Genomic DNA, 16,264 nt, shown 5'->3' with positions numbered 1-16,264 from the left:
GGCGCTGCGCAGCTCTCCCTCTCTGAGAGGGAGAACTGTGCAGCGCCCCTTCAGTGAAGCAGGAGGAGGAACAGAAGGGGCTCCGTTCCTCCTCCCGCTTCGCTGAAGGGGCGCTGTGCAGCTCTCCCTCTCTGCGCAGCGCCATTCGCTCCATAAGACGCACTCACATTTCCCCTTTGTAAGAGGAAAAAAAGTGCGTCTAATGGAGCGAAAAATACGGTATATTCAGGTGCAGCTTATATTTGGGCCAATACAGTATTGCCCTGCTTTCCTTTGGACCACATGAGTAAGGCCAAGAGGGGGGTCTTCTTGTCTGGGCAGCCCAGAACCTCCGGACACACTGCCCAGGCTTGCATCCCGGGGAGGTCACTTTGGTGCTGCTAATGCAGCCCTTTGACTTCACCCTGGAGGTGTACTCCATTTTCTCTCAACAAAGAAAGGAAGGAGGGGTGGTTTTTCTCCTGTCCTGGTGGGGCAAATTTGCCCAGTTTTTCACTTTTAAATGTTCTAGACTTAACTCTGGGCAATCCATAATTCCTGGTTATAAAACAGTGTAAAATCGTCATAGTGTTGTGGATTTCTTCTTTTCCTTCCAATTAGGCAGGAAATTGAGGATGGAAAGGAATGTCTTATGAAGATAAGGAACAAAGTCATCCCCCCCTATTTCAGTTCAGAATTTGGCATGGAATTTCTGAATAAGGTAATTGGGATGTGAAAGTTTAGCAGAGTTGGGCTAATACAAACACCTCATTTACACTGTACTGGGCTACTGACAACCTGCTCCTAATAACTTTGCGCTTCTCACTGCTCAGACATAAATTTGTTACTCGTATTTTGACGGTTTTTGTTAGAAAGTTAATTTCCCCCTCTGTTTTTTCTTTAAAGCTTCCTGATGTTGAAAGTCTTTCGAAAAAGCTCCCTCCATTCTCAAAGAAAGGAAAGAAGGGACCATTGCTGGATACAATTACAGAATCGGGTGAAAGCAATCTAGGTAACGCTGCAACACTAAATGACCCTCTCTTGAATTTGTGAGTGCTGGGTCCCCATTTGCCCTTACATCCTCCATAGCTGGACATGGTGGCAGTGTCTGCAAGTTGCACAGCATTTTCTCATGCTCCTTGTGGACTACTATAGAGTACAACAGGGCACATACCGTATTTCCCCCCCCATAAGGCGCACCTACTTTTTAGTGGGGGAAATCAAGAAAAAAAATCTTCTGCCTGTCTGCTTCTCCCAGAGCTTCTGGGGCTGCTGGGGGAAGCCCGGGTCCCCCCCCCCCCAGCCCCAAAGAGCAAAAAAGCCAAGACAGCGAGTGGGATCCATCCCGCTCACCGTCTTGGCTTCCTCTATAGCCACGCACAACCTCTCCAGCCAGGAGAGGCTGCGTGCGGCTGTGACAATACACCCACCTCCCGCTCCTTAAAGGGTGCACCGCTCCTGTAGGCTTTTCTACGAGGAGGGAGAAGGGACTGACTGGCTGTGTCAGTCCCTTCTCCCTCCTGGGGAAAAGCCCGCAAGAGCCACACGGAGCTTGTGTGCGGCTCTTGGGGGCTTATCCTGCCTGCCCCCCCCCCCCCCCCGCATTCGCTCCCTAAGATGCACACACATTTCCCCTTACTTTTTAGGAGGGAAAAGTGCGTCTTACGGAGCGAAAAATACGGTAAGTAGCATCACATAAAGAGGCCAGTTCCTTCCCCCACCCGCCCCCTCCAGAACAGCTTCACACATTTGGCCTGGATAGCTCAGCTGGTTGGAGCGTGGTACTGATAACGCCAAGGTTGCAGGTTTGATCCCCATATGGGGCAGCTTCACATTCTTGCATTGCTGCATATTCCTGCATTGCAGGTGGTTGTACTAGATCAGAGTTTTCCAAAGTGTGTGCCGTGATATGTTAGTGTGTCGGCTGCAGTATGTAGGTGTGTCATGCGAACGTTCTTCTAAGGGATTAGTTTAACCTCTAATTTGCTAGTAAAACTGAATTTGCCCTAAGTTTGTAGTATTGTTAGTTTGTCAATGTAACTATTAGCTTGTCAATGTCGCTATTATATTTCTCTAGGAATGCTGGAGCTGTCAGACAGAAGCAAGACTTCGGGCAATACGCTCACTAATTCATCAGGTTATTCTGTAATCTGTGCTGAAGTTTACCCAGAGTTCTCCACAACAGGTAAAGTATTTCAGCAGGTCATTTGGAAAAGGAAGTCATAAATTAGACGTGGCAACAAATAAAAGTTTTGTCAGCGGTTGAGAACTGGCAGGCTTGCATGCTGGCTCAGTGATAGATGAGCAGACCTTCGTGATATTTGACTACCCCTAGGGAGGAGCCAAAGGGACGTGGGTGGCGCTGTGGGTTTTGAACCTAGCAGTTCAAAAGCACGTCAAAGTGCAAGTAGATAAATAGGTACCGCTCTGGCGGGAAGGTAAACGGCGTTCGCCAGAAGCAGCTTAGTCATGCTGGCCACATGACCCGGAAGCTGTATGCCGGCTCCCTCAGCCAATAAAGCGAGATGAGCGCCGCAACCCCAGAGTCGGTCACGACTGGACCTAATGGTCAGGGGTCCCTTTACCTTTACCTTAGGGAGGAGCCAAAGTTGAAAACTAGAGACAGCACTTAGTGCTAGTTTCCTTTGGATGGCAAAGCACTGGAGACTTGACATGCCTTCATAATATGTACTCCATTTACTAATAGAAACATATCTCATTATTTACTTAATTTATTTCTAACTCACTCTTCCCAAAGGAAGCCAGGGCCGTCAAAACAAACAAACATACATTTCAAACAATCATCTTACAGTTAATTTCAAGGGTGCCAAGAATAGTGGATTTGAGCTAGGAAATACCTGGTTGAGCAGGAACATCTTTAAATTCCTCCAGAATGCTAATTATGAGGGAGGGAGACACGCCTCACATAATCATAATTTTATTATTTGTACTCTTCCCCTCAAACATTAAAACCTTCCCTATACAGGGCTGCCTACATTCAGGGAGGGCATTCCATACAGAGGGAACTGCTACCAAGAATCTGTCTCTGAAACTTTTCTGAGACCCTCTGAAGTGTTCTATATTTCTGAGATTGAAACGGCACAAATTTCTGAAACTAGGCCTTGAAGCACAAAAGTGTGTACAACGCTTCACAGGGTGACAGATGCCCAATTTTGGTACCTACAGTTAGTTTACCTTTTACGAATATAACCTTTAAGTCTAAACGTATTGTTGTTTGCCCACAGTCCTTAAATTACAAAAGCTTGTTGGTATCATAGAATGGATAGTTCAGGAAAAGTATCAAAGGAGAAACTTGAAGAGGCTGATTTGGGGAGCCAGTGTTTACAGGCTAGTAGCGTTGCACTTAAGAAAGGACCTAACTGCAGCATAGGGTTGCACTGGAAGAGAGCTATATAACGTAAATGCCAAGTATTCTTACTAGTAGAGTGTTGTTTCAGGGATATTTCTTCCAAAAAAAACAAAAAAAAACAGTCATGCCTTCTGCAATTAGGACTGCTACTACTTTTGGAGGGATGTGGGTGGCGCTGTGGGGTAAAGCCTCAGCGCCTAGGGCTTGCCGATCGAAAGGTCGGCTGTTCGAATCCTCACAGCGGGGTGCGCTCCTGTCGCTTGGTCCCAGCGCCTGCCAACCTAGCAGTTCGAAAGCACCTCCGGGTGCAAGTAGATAAATAGGGACCGCTTACCAGCGGGAAGGTAAACGGCGTTTCCGTGTGTGGCTCTGGCTCGCCAGATGCAGCTTGTCACGCTGGCCACGTGACCCGGAAGTGTCTGGGGACAGCACTGGCTCCCGGCCTCTAGAGTGAGATGAGCGCACAACCCTAGAGTCTGTCAAGACTGGCCCGTACGGGCAGGGGTACCTTTACCTTTACCTTGCTACTTTAGGATCAAGGGTTTTCTTTTTATGTTTTATTGATTTGCTTAGGGTTTTTTAAAAAAATGTATTCCAGTTCCCAGAAAAAATAGAACACTCCTGAATTTTCAAAGCACATTTCATCTTTGAAAGATAATGGGATGAAAAAGAATATGAGAAAATGTAGGGAAGTGAGACAAACATAAGTAGCTAATAATAAGATGGGAGCAAAACTTAAGTTACTCTGAGCTAAAACAAACAAAAAGAGCCGCAAGCAGCCCAAGATGGCTAATCCACTTTTAACGTCCAAGTAAATATTACAGCAAGCAGATCAGCATGCTTAAACCTATGTCTGTTCCAGTCACATGGAAAAGAGATGGAAGTTTGGTTTAAGGAGTGTAGGGATGGCGGGATGATACACTGTTGCTCCCATCCACGTCTTACCTTCCCTGAGTTTATCCCCTTAGAGTCTTAGACACTTTGTCCTTAGGTACCAAAAGAAAGACTGGCTTGCAGAAATGTAAGCAGTTGTTGCACAAGAGCAACAGGCTCCCCTAATCCACGTTTCCCCTTTTGTTCTACAAATTTGGCCCCATGTACCTATCCTTTTAAGGGACGTGGGTGGCGCTGTGGGTTAAACCACAGAGCCTAGGACTTGCCGATCAGAAGGTCGGTGGTTTGAATCCCTGCGACGGGGTGAGCTCCCATTGCTCGGGCCCCTGCTCCTGCCAACCTAGCAGTTTGACAGCACACCAAAAGTGCAAGTAGATAAATAGGTACCGCTCTGGCGGGAAGGTAAACGGTGTTTCCGTGTGCTGCTCTGGTTCGCCAGAAGCAGTTTTGTAATGCTGACCACATGACCTGGAAGCTGTAAGCCAACTCCCTTGGCCAATAAAGCGAGATGAGCGCCGCAACCCCAGAGTCGGCCACGACTGGACCTAATGGTCAGGGGTCCCTTTACCATTTACCTATCCTTTCCTTTGTTTGTGATTGTGTGTTTTTTTATTCATGGTCAGGCCACACCTTGGTTTAAACAAATGGGTCTGCTGATATACCACATCTAGTTTGGCCCCAAAACAAACCATGTAAGATAGGGGACACCTCCCAGAAAGGGTCGTTGGGATTTGAGCAGATTTTTGGATGCATGCCGCGCATGCATGTCAGAAAAGAAAAACGAATAGCTCTCAGTTAATTGCGCAAGAACTGTAGATCTGGACTCGTGCAAAGTCTGCAGTCAGCCTTGGAACTCTCTTCATTTTCAACAGAAATGGCTGAGAGTAGATTGGAGATTGTCTTTGAGCCAAAACTCCAGTCTCTTCTGGTGGATGCAGCAGGATCCCCAAGGAAAGAGAAGGTGAAATTGCCTGTGTCCATACAGAGAGACAAGACACACTCTGTACCCAGGCGAAAGGTAAGAAAGTTGATCTTCCACCATTTCTACCCTAACCATGAATACAAAGGGTAGAAGTATAACTTCTGTCTTAAAACACTTTTTTTCTTAGATGCACCATCTGCTATTATACTGATGTAATAGTGCTTAGAAACCTGCACAATCCATTTAATCTAAGACAACGGTGGGACAAAATGAAAGTGGCTCTATTGTGCTACATTTAGCATCTTAAAAAATGATGGTCTGCCTCCAGCCTTGCGTTGAAGTACCAGAGCCAATCAGAAGCAGAGGGAGGCCGGACAGTTCAATGGCAGCTCAAGCATCTCTGATCTCTGCTATCTCTATCTCCGTGGGACGCGGGTGGCGCTGTGGGTAAATCCTCAGTGCCTAGGGCTTGCCGATCGTATGGTCGGCGGTTCGAATCCCCGCGGCGGGGTGAGCTCCCGTCTTTCGGTCCCAGCTCCTGCCCACCTAGCAGTTCGAAAGCACACTTAAGTGCAAGTAGATAAATAGGTACCGCTTTATAGTGGGAAGGTAAACGGCATTTCCGTGTGCGGCGCTGGTGCTGGCTTGCCAGCTGTAGCTTGTCACGCTGGCCACATGACCCGGAAGTGTCTCCGGACAGCACTGGCCCCTGGCCTCTTAAGTGAGATGGGCGCACAACCCTAGAGTCGGACACGACTGGCCCGTACAGGCAGGGGTACCTTTACCTTTTTATCTCTATCTCCAATTAAAAGAACTTGGGTAATCGGGTTGGGAAAGACCTCTCTGCAAGAGATGTCAGAAAGCTATTGACAACTCTAGGCTGGAAGGATAATTGCCTGGCTCAGTATAAGGTGCATCCTGTCTTCATAGATGGTCACTCTGTGTGAGTGGTTGATGGGAATTTGTTGTAGCCTCTAGGTCCCCACTCACCCCAAAACTGAAGGGCTGATTTTGCACGAGTTTCCCCGTGCTGAAGTCAATACGATTGGACTTTTTCCTTTGCATCTGTATGAGATGACGAATCAGCCTTATGAACGGTTCCGTGCATTTCCACGTGGCAGACCATCAGCTCTAGGTCAGCCATTGTACATCCGTTTAAACATTCAAGTTGCGTTATTTCTACCCAACAAAAACTGCCTCTTTGCTTGGAATATAATGCTAAGGACTAGGGCTGGCCCCAGGGGCTGCTGGCAGCAGAGCTGATGGGAGCAGAGCTGACCTGTTCCATGTGTGAAGGCCACCATATTTCTTGCAAACCTCTTAGAGGACTTATTACAGTTGAGCAGTTTACACGTTTTGTTGACTAAATAAATACTGGGTTCTCCAAGAGGCAATACGCAACATCAGGCATCATATACTGGGAAAATCCAAGATGGTGGCCATTGCCCAGAGACCCAAACCATTTCCAGCATAGCATAATCAGTTCTGCTGCCCACCACCACTGGTTAATATCTCACCCTATTCTTTCCACAGAAGTAATTAACTTGCAGGAGCAAAGCATCTGTGCCCTGTGGAGATTCTGGGGAGGTAACAGTGCTAGGCAGGGGCCCAGGTTGGCACTGGGCAGAGTACCACTGGCAGCACTGCCAGGTGTCCATCAGTGTCTGATGCTGGTTGTGTTAGGCAACAGAGTTAGGGGTTCTGGGCACAGAGCTCCAGTCTACTGCGAAGCGTACGAGTTCACTGCTGTGAATGGAGGATTGCTTGATATTTTTCTCATGCCAGCTTTCCTTCAAATTAGGAGTATGTTTGGCCTCCCTAATCCGTGCTTCTCATTCATGCAGGGTGAAGATCCCGTTTCTGGCAAAGTTCACACATGCTCTGCTACAGCAGCTTCGCAGCAAATGTCAGGCTTTCTTCTCATCCCACCTAAGGTGTCATTTGGGGTTCTCAAGGAGGGCTGCACTTACAAAACCATAGTAGTCCTGAAGAACATCGGGATGAATTTCTGCAGGTTGGCATATTTATTTATTTATTTGAAGCACCATATTTGTTTCCTTGCTCCAACATGTTCGGCAAGACTTCCACAAAATGATAAAGGGGTGCAGAGAAATCTTGGTAATCATGAAAAAAGCAAAAGATCCTACGTTTCTATTTTCTTACCTCCTGACCCTGTCAGTCCCGTCCAACAAACTAGCTCACTTTGTTTCTTGGCAGGTTTCGGGTGAAACAACCACCACCCCGTACTGGATTGCGAGTGTGCTACACACCAGGGCCTGTAAGTTAGGGGGTGTTTGGCTTGATTGTCGTGTTTTTTTTCATTTGCTGGGGTCCTCAGTGTTTCAAGAAGTTGCTTAGGAGGGAGGGGTTTCCAATATTGCAGTGGCAGCAGCTTTCTGAAAAAGGCATTCGAAGCTATGAAACACTACCTGAATCTGTTTCAGCTCTCATAATCCTGACAAATCTCAATTTATCATGAGGCAGGCACACATGGTCATCCCCCCAAGTGCATTCTCCAGTTGCTTTTCCCTCCTTGCCTAGGAAGAGGAGCTCTTTCAGCTCTCTTGCTTAAGATTTTTCTGAACTCCTGCCTGTTTTACTTCCCCGCTCTTCTAAATCTGCAGCTCTTTATTTTCCTTCTCTGTTAAAAAGAAAGAAAAGGGGAATTTTATTTTCTGATGCTTAACCACCACCAACCACCCCAGCGACAATGAGAAACATCATTTGGTTTAAAAAAGGCCGCTAAGCCAAAAGACATTCCAATTGTCTGATCCAAGGACAGTCCTCAGAATAATTTATCCAAGGGGCTTCCGGTATGCTACTGCCCATTCTTCTACAGCGAACAGTGCAGAGCACACATCCTTTTTTTTTTAAAAAAAAAATGCGTTTGAATTCTCTGCACACAGCTTGTTGCTCACATTGGGAGCTACTTGCTCTATAGTAAGGCTGGTAAAGAGGATTCTATTGGGGGTGTAGCATCCTGTTTTGTAACATCCATGCATCGTGCTATGAGGCAGCACCATCTTGAACGTTGTGGGCGAGGGTCTCCCATTCCTCATCCATTGTTGCCCTGGTCCTTGTTCACCTTTTGGTAGATCAAACAGCCCTCAATGTGAGTCCAACTAATCTGGGGTACTTTCAGCTTCATCCTTTTTTTTACTGTTAGTTTCTGGTGTCCTCCTGCATAGTGTGAGAAAAGCCATTCATGAAGAAGTTTAGCTTTGCTCATTTTTAATGATCCTTTTTTTATAGGTAGCTTCTGGGTTGCAAACAGAGCTGGAAGTGGATATTTATGCTATGGCTATTGGAGTAGAAGGCAGTGAGGGAGCAGGGGAAGTTTCCCATCGGATCGAAATTTACACAGAAACGGAAACTCTCTTCCTACCTGTGGAAGCCAATATCCTTTAACGCTTTTCTGTGCAGGACAAACTGGTGGCCTTTACTGCACAGACAGCCACAGAACTCCACACCCTACCCCAACACACCCACACATTTGGAGCAAGTTACTTTATTTTGAAGACTTTGGAGTCCCTTAAAATACTTTTGGAGAGAGGTGTTTATTGTTGACATCTGTCTCTCTCGGGAGACAATGGGAAGTGTGTGCCTTTGGGGGTAAACTCCAACCCTTGGAGATGTTTACACAACCCAAGTTGTTTCAAAATGTTGTTTTAATGTTTGGGAAGAGAAATTCTATAAAGGCTAAATGTTTAGAGCTTTTTACAGGGCCATCCTGTGGTCCCACTGCCCTTTCAGCCAGAAATCTTCTCCTGAACATTGGCTGAGCATAGTTGGAATCCTATATGCTCTGAACAGCAGCTTTGAAAAAACAGTATCAATTTAAGCTTAAATAACTCCAGGGAAGGAGAGTCTACCACCACCAGGGACAGTCTGTCCAACTGTCAGATGGCTTTTGATCTTCTTAAGGTTTTTCTGATGTTGTAAAGATGCTCTTTGTAAGGTTCTCCTGGAAATAACTCACATTGATTTACAAACACAATAGAAAAGAAGGAAACAAATGACAGGAACAGTAGAAATCTCCACCCATGCAACTCCCTCCCATTAGTGGTCCTGCCTTTTGGAACGAGAGAACACACCTTTGCTCCATCTTCTGTGTAGCAGCCTTTCAGATATTTGAAGGCCTCTGTCATATGCTTGCTTAGTAAACTCCTAGATACCAACGAGGAATAGGGTCGCACCTCTGCCCCTTCCAACATTTGTAGGAACTTGGGAAGCTGCTAATCATTGAAGCTGCTCTTCATCATCCAGCCAAAGAGCAAGAGTTTGGAGGAACCCAACTTCATATCCCAGATGTGAGCTAAACTCTACTTGAATAACATCAGCTCTTGTCTCCTGAATCAGCCTGCTCCCATAGCTTCATTAACTATGAACCCTGAAATTTGGGATCGCCTTCAAAGCTTTGACAAAGTTTTGCAATGAATGTATCAGTTACTCAGTTTGTGGGAAGCTGCAAAACTATGGCACAAGTTTGCAGGGGATCCCAAATTTGGGGGTTCATAGTTAATGAAGCTTACTCCCATCTCTGTTCTTTACTAGTTTCATGATGCTTTTTTTGTCACCAGATGTGGAAGTGCCAGCCGGAACTTAATGGCCAAAGCAGTCCTCTGCCGGTTAGAAGAGATGCGCTTTATATAGATTAAGAGGGCACACACAGGTGCTTCACAAAGCAACATCCATCCTTAACATGCCTTTCACCAGTCTTAACAAGCAACATCTATGACAGCAGACCCCCCAACTACCCTCAAGGGGGGAAGGCTTCTACCGCTCAGCTGGTTTCAGAAAGCCCAACCTCTCATTTTAGAGTTATACTACCCCACAAGCTACCTGGTTAACGTAAGTAATTTAATTGCATTTAAGCGCGGAAACTCCGTTTGAACAGTATGTACTTTCTGATAACTGGTTCCTATCACACTGTGCATCTTCCAGAATTGCATCTTCCAGAATTGAAGATCCTGAAATTTATAAGTCACTGGCTTCCTTGCCAATTGTATGGAGGCCACCGGCATTGGTGTCATAGTCCAAAATACTTTCATAGCATTGCCTACCTCACCATTAAGACAACAGGTCAAGGATTACTGGTATAGCAATAACTTGAGAGATTGGGGTAGGAGAGGACCAGAACGGCTTTAGCTGAGGTTGCATCCACTCTGGAAACAAGTGGAAGATAAATCTATTACCCCCTTTCTCCCTGCCAGGGCTCCTACACTGAAACCTTGTGGTTGAGGAGGAACTGCTGTTGACACTTCTTGCTGCATTTGACTCCTGAAGCAGATTTAGCTGGTCTGCTATGGATCAATTGCAGCGTTCCCCTCTAAATTAGGGGTGAGCAACCATTTTGTCCCCAAGCAACAGTGGATGAGTGCTCAGGGGCCATATGCCAGTGACCTGGGCATATGCACACAGGGCTTTCAAATACTCTCTCCACTCCAGCAGGGAGAGAATAATAATAATATTTTTTTATTTATACCCCGTCCATCTGGCTGGGTTTCCCCAGCCACTCTGGGTGGCTTCTAACAAAATATTAAAACACAGTAGTCCAAACATTAAAAGCTTCCCTAAACAGGGCTGCCTTCAGATGTCTTCTAAAAGTCTGGTAGTAGTTGTTCTCTTTGACATCTGGTGGGAGGGCATTCCACAGGGCGGGTGCCACTACTGAGAAGGCCCTCTGCCTGGTTCCCTGTAACTTGGCTTCTCGCAGGGAGGGAACCGCCAGAAGGCCCTCGGCGCTGGACCTCACCTTCTGCAGCATGATTTGTGGGGGGAGGCCCACACCATGGCTCTCCCAGAGTGCCTTTGCTCCCTGTCACATCCACGCTTCCATCTGCCTGCCAGTTGTTTGGTAGGCTGGGAGGGATGCAGTTTACATTCAGAGAGGGATGGCTCTGTCTCAGCATGCTCCTCACAGCCTGCCCTAAAGCTCTTTGGCAAGCTGAGAGAAATGTGATTTGTTTCTGAAGTGGGGAGGGGAGCACTAGGTAAAATTCAGCAAGGGGATGAATTCAGTGGCAGGAGGGTGACTTGGACACGTGGAGGTTATCCACAAGTGCTCTTAAGATTAGTGAAATAAGCACAAAAAGGCAGTTTTTGAAATTTTCAGTTTTCTTGGTTTCAGACTCGTTTCTCAGTGGGCGAATTTTCTCCTTAGTGATCAAACTGTCACATTACCCTGCGCTGGAATTTCAATGCTGCAACAAGAACTACAATGAAGTTTTTAACACAGCCCGGCTATCTTTTAACTTCGCCTTGTTGCTGTTTTTCAAAATAGACCATGGCAGGCTTGGAATGGAGATTATAACATCACGACAGTCCTACAATGGTAAAATGATCTAGCAGCAATATCATCTTGATGTTTTTGAAGTATAAAAATTTCCCATCGATACTTATTAAAATATATATTTAGGCATCAACGTTTAACAATAAAGTTTAGTTCCTCGTCATTGTGGTTCTCCGATTTGGGCTTTGACAATATTTTATTTAACAGTGGAACTGGGAAATGAGCTTTCCACTCCATTTGTGCTACCATCAAGCAGTTTTACTGGAGAGAAATAGCTATCCAGTCAGACTTTTTGCCAGATTCAGTTTCTGTTTTAAGACAAGACATGAAGCAATAGGATGGAGCAATTAAGAGCCAAATGCTCCATCAAGGGAATCCTGCCCATTCTTTTCCAGTGAGGAAGAGGACCTTTCACTCTCAGGTTGACATTAGTGGGGTATACTGAGCAATGTCTCATTAATGCTTTTGTGGCTGATGGGGCACATGTATCTGTTAACTAAAGGTAGAAGATTTAAATGTAACTTGCAGTACAATCCTATATATCTGCTTTGAAGTAAACCATCTTGACTTCAGTGAGGTTAACTATGAAATTCTATAGAAACTCCCATGTAAGTGTGTGCCTCCTTATTTAACCTCTGGTGGTGGTTTTTGAGTGCGCTAGCTTGACTAAAGAAACTGGCATGTGAAAGAAATTATCCTGCATTTCAAGTTTGTAGAAATGAGCTTTAAGCTTCTAAATTTTGCCATTCATCTCAGACGCTCACACCATGCATGAATAACCTTCACCACCACAATCTAATAGACACCCAGAAAAACCCCTTGACATGCAACACAAGCACCCGTCCCCAGCTCCCTAAAGCTGCTTCACAGGCTGGCAACTCCTGAACTAAACCAAAGTGAGCCAAATGTGAGTAGTGGATAAGTTTGCTTCTGTGAACAAATTAATACACACCTCTGCAGTTTATTCAGGAGCGGACAATGCAAAATGTCTTGAACACCTGAGACACATTGATAATGATAAAGTGAGGGATATTACTTATTTCCCTTCGACCTTTCAGTCCTGTAGCCAATTTGGTTTAAGAGCTAACACAATAATTTAGCTACTGGTTTGCATTTGGAATGTGGCCGTATTGGAGCATCTAAACAAGGTCTAAGCATCCCTTCTCAGAAAATGCATCACCACATTGCTTGATGGATGCATTCAGTCAATAAGTACATGCACCGTTTGAGGGCTTTTTAAACTTCTGTAACTCTTCAGTGAACTTTAGTTCAGAAAAACTTCAAAGGAAACAAGCTGAACTCAACAGATATAATGAATCAAAACATTTTCTCCTTTTTGGTGTTTAAATGGCTTGAGAAACAACTATGAAGCTTAAATTGCAAAGGAAGATGGTAGAATGAAAAGTTTCAATTCTATGGATTAGCTAAACAAGTACATTTTGGGAAAGGCTTCACTCAACACATCTGCATCAAATTTTGAGTAGTGGTGGAGGAGGAATGCTGTTGAAAACTGGCAAAAATACTGGTCCATTTGAGTGAGGGCAGGGAGTATTGTCCTTATGATTTAGCCTTGGTGACGACTCATTCCCAAATCCAATTGGCTGTGTGATGTGGGGTCACTACGCTGATAGGCAGGGAGAGAGGTCTGTTTAAAAGGTGCCAAGGCCACAGATCAGCGAAAGCAGCAGCTGCAACCAGTAGGTGAAATATAAGCTGGGGGGGGCAGTGTTTTGATCCTTCTGACCCCTCCCTTTTGATTTGTGAGTGACAATCTGACGCAGCTCGGGTTAGGCTTCCACAGAACCTCACACCCCTCTGTGCTGGAGACAACAAACCCGCATTCTCCTGGAGCAACAAATCCAAAATGCCCCAATTAGACCATTGCGAGAATCATCTTCTGTTTCTTCTTTCTCTTCCGTTTTTTCTCCTCAAATCGGTCAGTAGCATCAGCAAAAAAAGTCACTTCATCTTTGGCTTCTATTTCTTTCTTTAGGAACTGCAGGCCAGCCATATTAAATCCCAGCACATCCTATAGACAGAACATAAGTAGACCTACGTAAGAAGCAGAAAGAGGGCAGACGTGGAATACTTTTGCCATCGCTTGCCAACTTCAGTGGTTCTTTCCCTGCTGTTCTAATACCAAACTATGTCAGAGACAGTGGGCAGGATCCAGCTAATGAACCCTGCCAGCTGAAGTCCCTGCAAGGAGTTCCATTTGTGTGATGAGGCTTCCCCTCTCCTCCTCCCCCCACAAAATTGGCTCGGAGTGAGAACACTTCCAGAAAAATGCATGGAAGGAGAGGGGATCATTCTGTCTGGGAAGTCGAAAATCTTGCTCTGATAGAACCATCAGCATAGCACAGTGTTCATTTCCTCAGTAATCTTCACAACTACCCAATAAAATATTCCAACTTTATCCTCCAACTGCAGGTGGGCCCCTAAATCTGGAAAAAGTAATAGGCTAGCAAGGCTGAAGTGGGATTTCCCAGCTCACACGCTTAACCCTGCTTTGCTACAACAGATGCACATGTTACTGTCACAACGCAGATACTCCTGAAACAGCCTTCACAACCGGTGCTTGCTAAAATCATTCATCCCAATCGCATTGATAGTTTTTCTGTGTTCCTGGCAGAGGGAAAGGTGTGGATTGCGATGGAAACCCAGTCTACAGCAAATACTTTCAATCAGGGTGGTCCTCACAACCACAATCACAAGCCTCCCTGCTTCTCTCCATCTGAGCGAACCATGGAAGCAGCAGTTGTGCTAATGGTGTCCTGGGGAAATTCCTTGCAAACGTTCCAGCCAAGGCAAAGACCGCTTGCCATGGAGGCCTTCTGCAGCAATGTCCCCAACACAACCACATGCTCCGACCCCATGATTAAGCTCATCACATTGCTAGCATAGCTGAACAGACCCAAGGAACTAAATAGGAAAATGGTACAAGATTAATCTGCAAAGATGCAATTATTATTATAATAAATGCAAATCTCAAATACTAAGATTCATAATTAGAGGTTTATGGCACTGTACGTGTGATAACCAGAACTTACTTGCTGTCCCACGCCATTATGGACACCGGAAGAGGGATCAACAGGCAGTGCAGCTTGGGCAAAGCAGATGGGCATCCAAAATTTGCACCCTTTACACACACTACCTATAGATTGTGTAAATCTCCCATGGGTGCACACTTACTTACCCTCACTTGGCTGACTTTAGAAATGGTGGTTTTCTTCAGGTCCTCCATCACCTTAACAAGAAGCTGATTGGTTGTGATCCGTCCAAAGTGTATCCTAGGGATGGAGTGGGGAGGGAACCCAAAATTCACTGTCAGACTGCCAAGTTTTGGTTTCCAGACTAATCTATAAGATCTACTCTTTTCCGGCCTCCTGGTTGATTAAGAGGTGCCCAGAGCGTCAGTGAGATGTTTCACACTCTTACAAAGGATCGACAAGATGACACCCTTCAATCTGAAGTGTTTCACATTGGTAAAGTAAAACAGAAAGTGGAGGGCAGTCCTTTTTCTATTGAATTGTCATGTTAATTAGGGGGGGGGGGTTCATTGTTGCAGTGTTGGATCTCATTGTATTTGGTCATGGTAAAAAACAGATCCCCCAAAGAGAAGAGATTAGGAGAAGCAACAAGGAGACCACCGAGAGAAATAGGGTGGGAGAGAAGCAAACAGAGACCCACCACAAAGCAAGAACATACAACCAGAAAGGAAAAGGGGTTAAAAACAAGCACAGAGCCATCCAGAGAGAAAGAACAGACACTCTTTCCATTTCTTTTTGGCCAGACCGCTCTCCCCCCCTCCTCCTTTCTCTCTCTCTCTCTCTCTCTGCTTTCCCTCCTGGTCACTCTGCTTTCTACCTCGGCGCCAGGCTCAACCTACAAAACTAGACATTTGAAAGAGGAAGTGGGAGTGAACAACATGTCTTCCATTTCCTTTCTCAACTCTGTAGTTTTCCAGGCAGAATTTGCTCCCTTCCTACTTCCAAAGAGAGGAGAGACTCCCGGCAAAGTAGGCAGGAGAGGAGTGCAGAGGCTTCTTACGGGTGCCAGGAGAGCTATTAAGAGAGGCTGTTGCACTCAGAGGCACCATGTTGTAGACGCCAGGTTTGATGATTAAATGACATATCTGATGGAGAAATGCATAGCTTATGAAAGAGCCTTTAAGCTTTCTGGGCATTCTCCTAAGGCTATCATGATGCCTCAATCTGCAGGGGAGGGGGAAGAAAACGGAGAGGTAGCAGAGCAATTCACAATGAAGTCTGGTTTTGCCAAGACCAGACCTAAACGGAGACTATGATGTCTTCTCCCTATACAAGGGTTGAAACAGAATTAAGGAATGTGCTGCTGTTTGGCAACTCAGTTTACTGTCCATCTGAAAATTACTATTTGAAATAAGCGATAGAGAAAGCCTCTTAAAAGACAGCTCTGCCTGAGGGATTGAAGAGGCAGTGGTTTGTCAACACTTGCCTATTAATAAAGTTAATGTCACTGGAAGCACTGAGAAAGCCTATGTTTTAAGAATAAAAGGAAGTCTCTATGGTACCATACAGCTCATTCACCTTTTGGTCAGAACCATTCATGTGCAGGCTCACATCAAAGTGCAGGGCTAGACATGACCAGCTTCAAAGCCAGGAAGCTTCCCTGCATTCTTTTCAGCCGTGGGGTTTACCTGAGAAGGAACAGGAGAGCTCGGCATAGCAGTTCTACCTCTGAACCCAACTGGAGGTGTTGATTGAAGAGCTCAAGGAGGTCGGGCACATATGAAAAGGGCAGCACCAGCAGAGATTCCTCCAATTCA

At 45.6% G+C, this 16,264-nt stretch overlaps 2 protein-coding genes across 5 annotated transcripts in view; one reads left to right on the top strand and one right to left on the bottom strand.

Annotated features, from left to right (window-relative positions):
* SPAG17 (sperm associated antigen 17) overlaps positions 1-11,620 on the top strand; it is an 81,583-nt gene extending 69,963 nt beyond the window's left edge. The window contains exons 41-48 of one of the 3 annotated variants that reach the window (XM_083718132.1): positions 601-700; positions 886-991; positions 2,057-2,164; positions 5,116-5,261; positions 7,010-7,179; positions 7,383-7,443; positions 8,418-10,016; positions 11,296-11,620. In XM_083718132.1, the coding sequence (XP_083574258.1) occupies positions 601-700; positions 886-991; positions 2,057-2,164; positions 5,116-5,261; positions 7,010-7,179; positions 7,383-7,443; positions 8,418-8,573 (847 nt within the window). In that variant the 3' untranslated portion in view covers positions 8,574-10,016; positions 11,296-11,620. Of the gene's footprint in view, positions 1-600; positions 702-883; positions 992-2,056; positions 2,165-5,115; positions 5,262-7,009; positions 7,180-7,382; positions 7,444-8,417; positions 10,017-11,280 lie in introns of all 3 variants that reach the window. The other 2 variants (XM_083718131.1, XM_083718133.1) reach the window with 2 other exon arrangements.
* Positions 11,621-12,398: 778 nt separating this feature from the next.
* WDR3 (WD repeat domain 3) overlaps positions 12,399-16,264 on the bottom strand; it is a 30,576-nt gene continuing 26,710 nt past the window's right edge. For both annotated transcript variants that reach the window (XM_083718644.1, XM_083718645.1), the window contains exons 26-28: positions 16,136-16,264; positions 14,654-14,747; positions 12,399-13,486 (exon numbers count right to left, since the gene is read on the bottom strand). In XM_083718644.1, the coding sequence (XP_083574770.1) occupies positions 13,331-13,486; positions 14,654-14,747; positions 16,136-16,264 (379 nt within the window). In that variant the 3' untranslated portion in view covers positions 12,399-13,330. The remainder of the gene's footprint in view (positions 13,487-14,653; positions 14,748-16,135) is intronic.

The sequence above is a fragment of the Podarcis gaigeae genome (genome assembly GCF_964106915.1).
Source record: "Podarcis gaigeae genome assembly, chromosome: 17".
Lineage (NCBI taxonomy): Eukaryota > Metazoa > Chordata > Lepidosauria > Squamata > Lacertidae > Podarcis > Podarcis gaigeae.
Note: the sequence above shows the minus strand (reverse complement) of the source record. Positions and strands in the feature narration are given on the sequence as shown.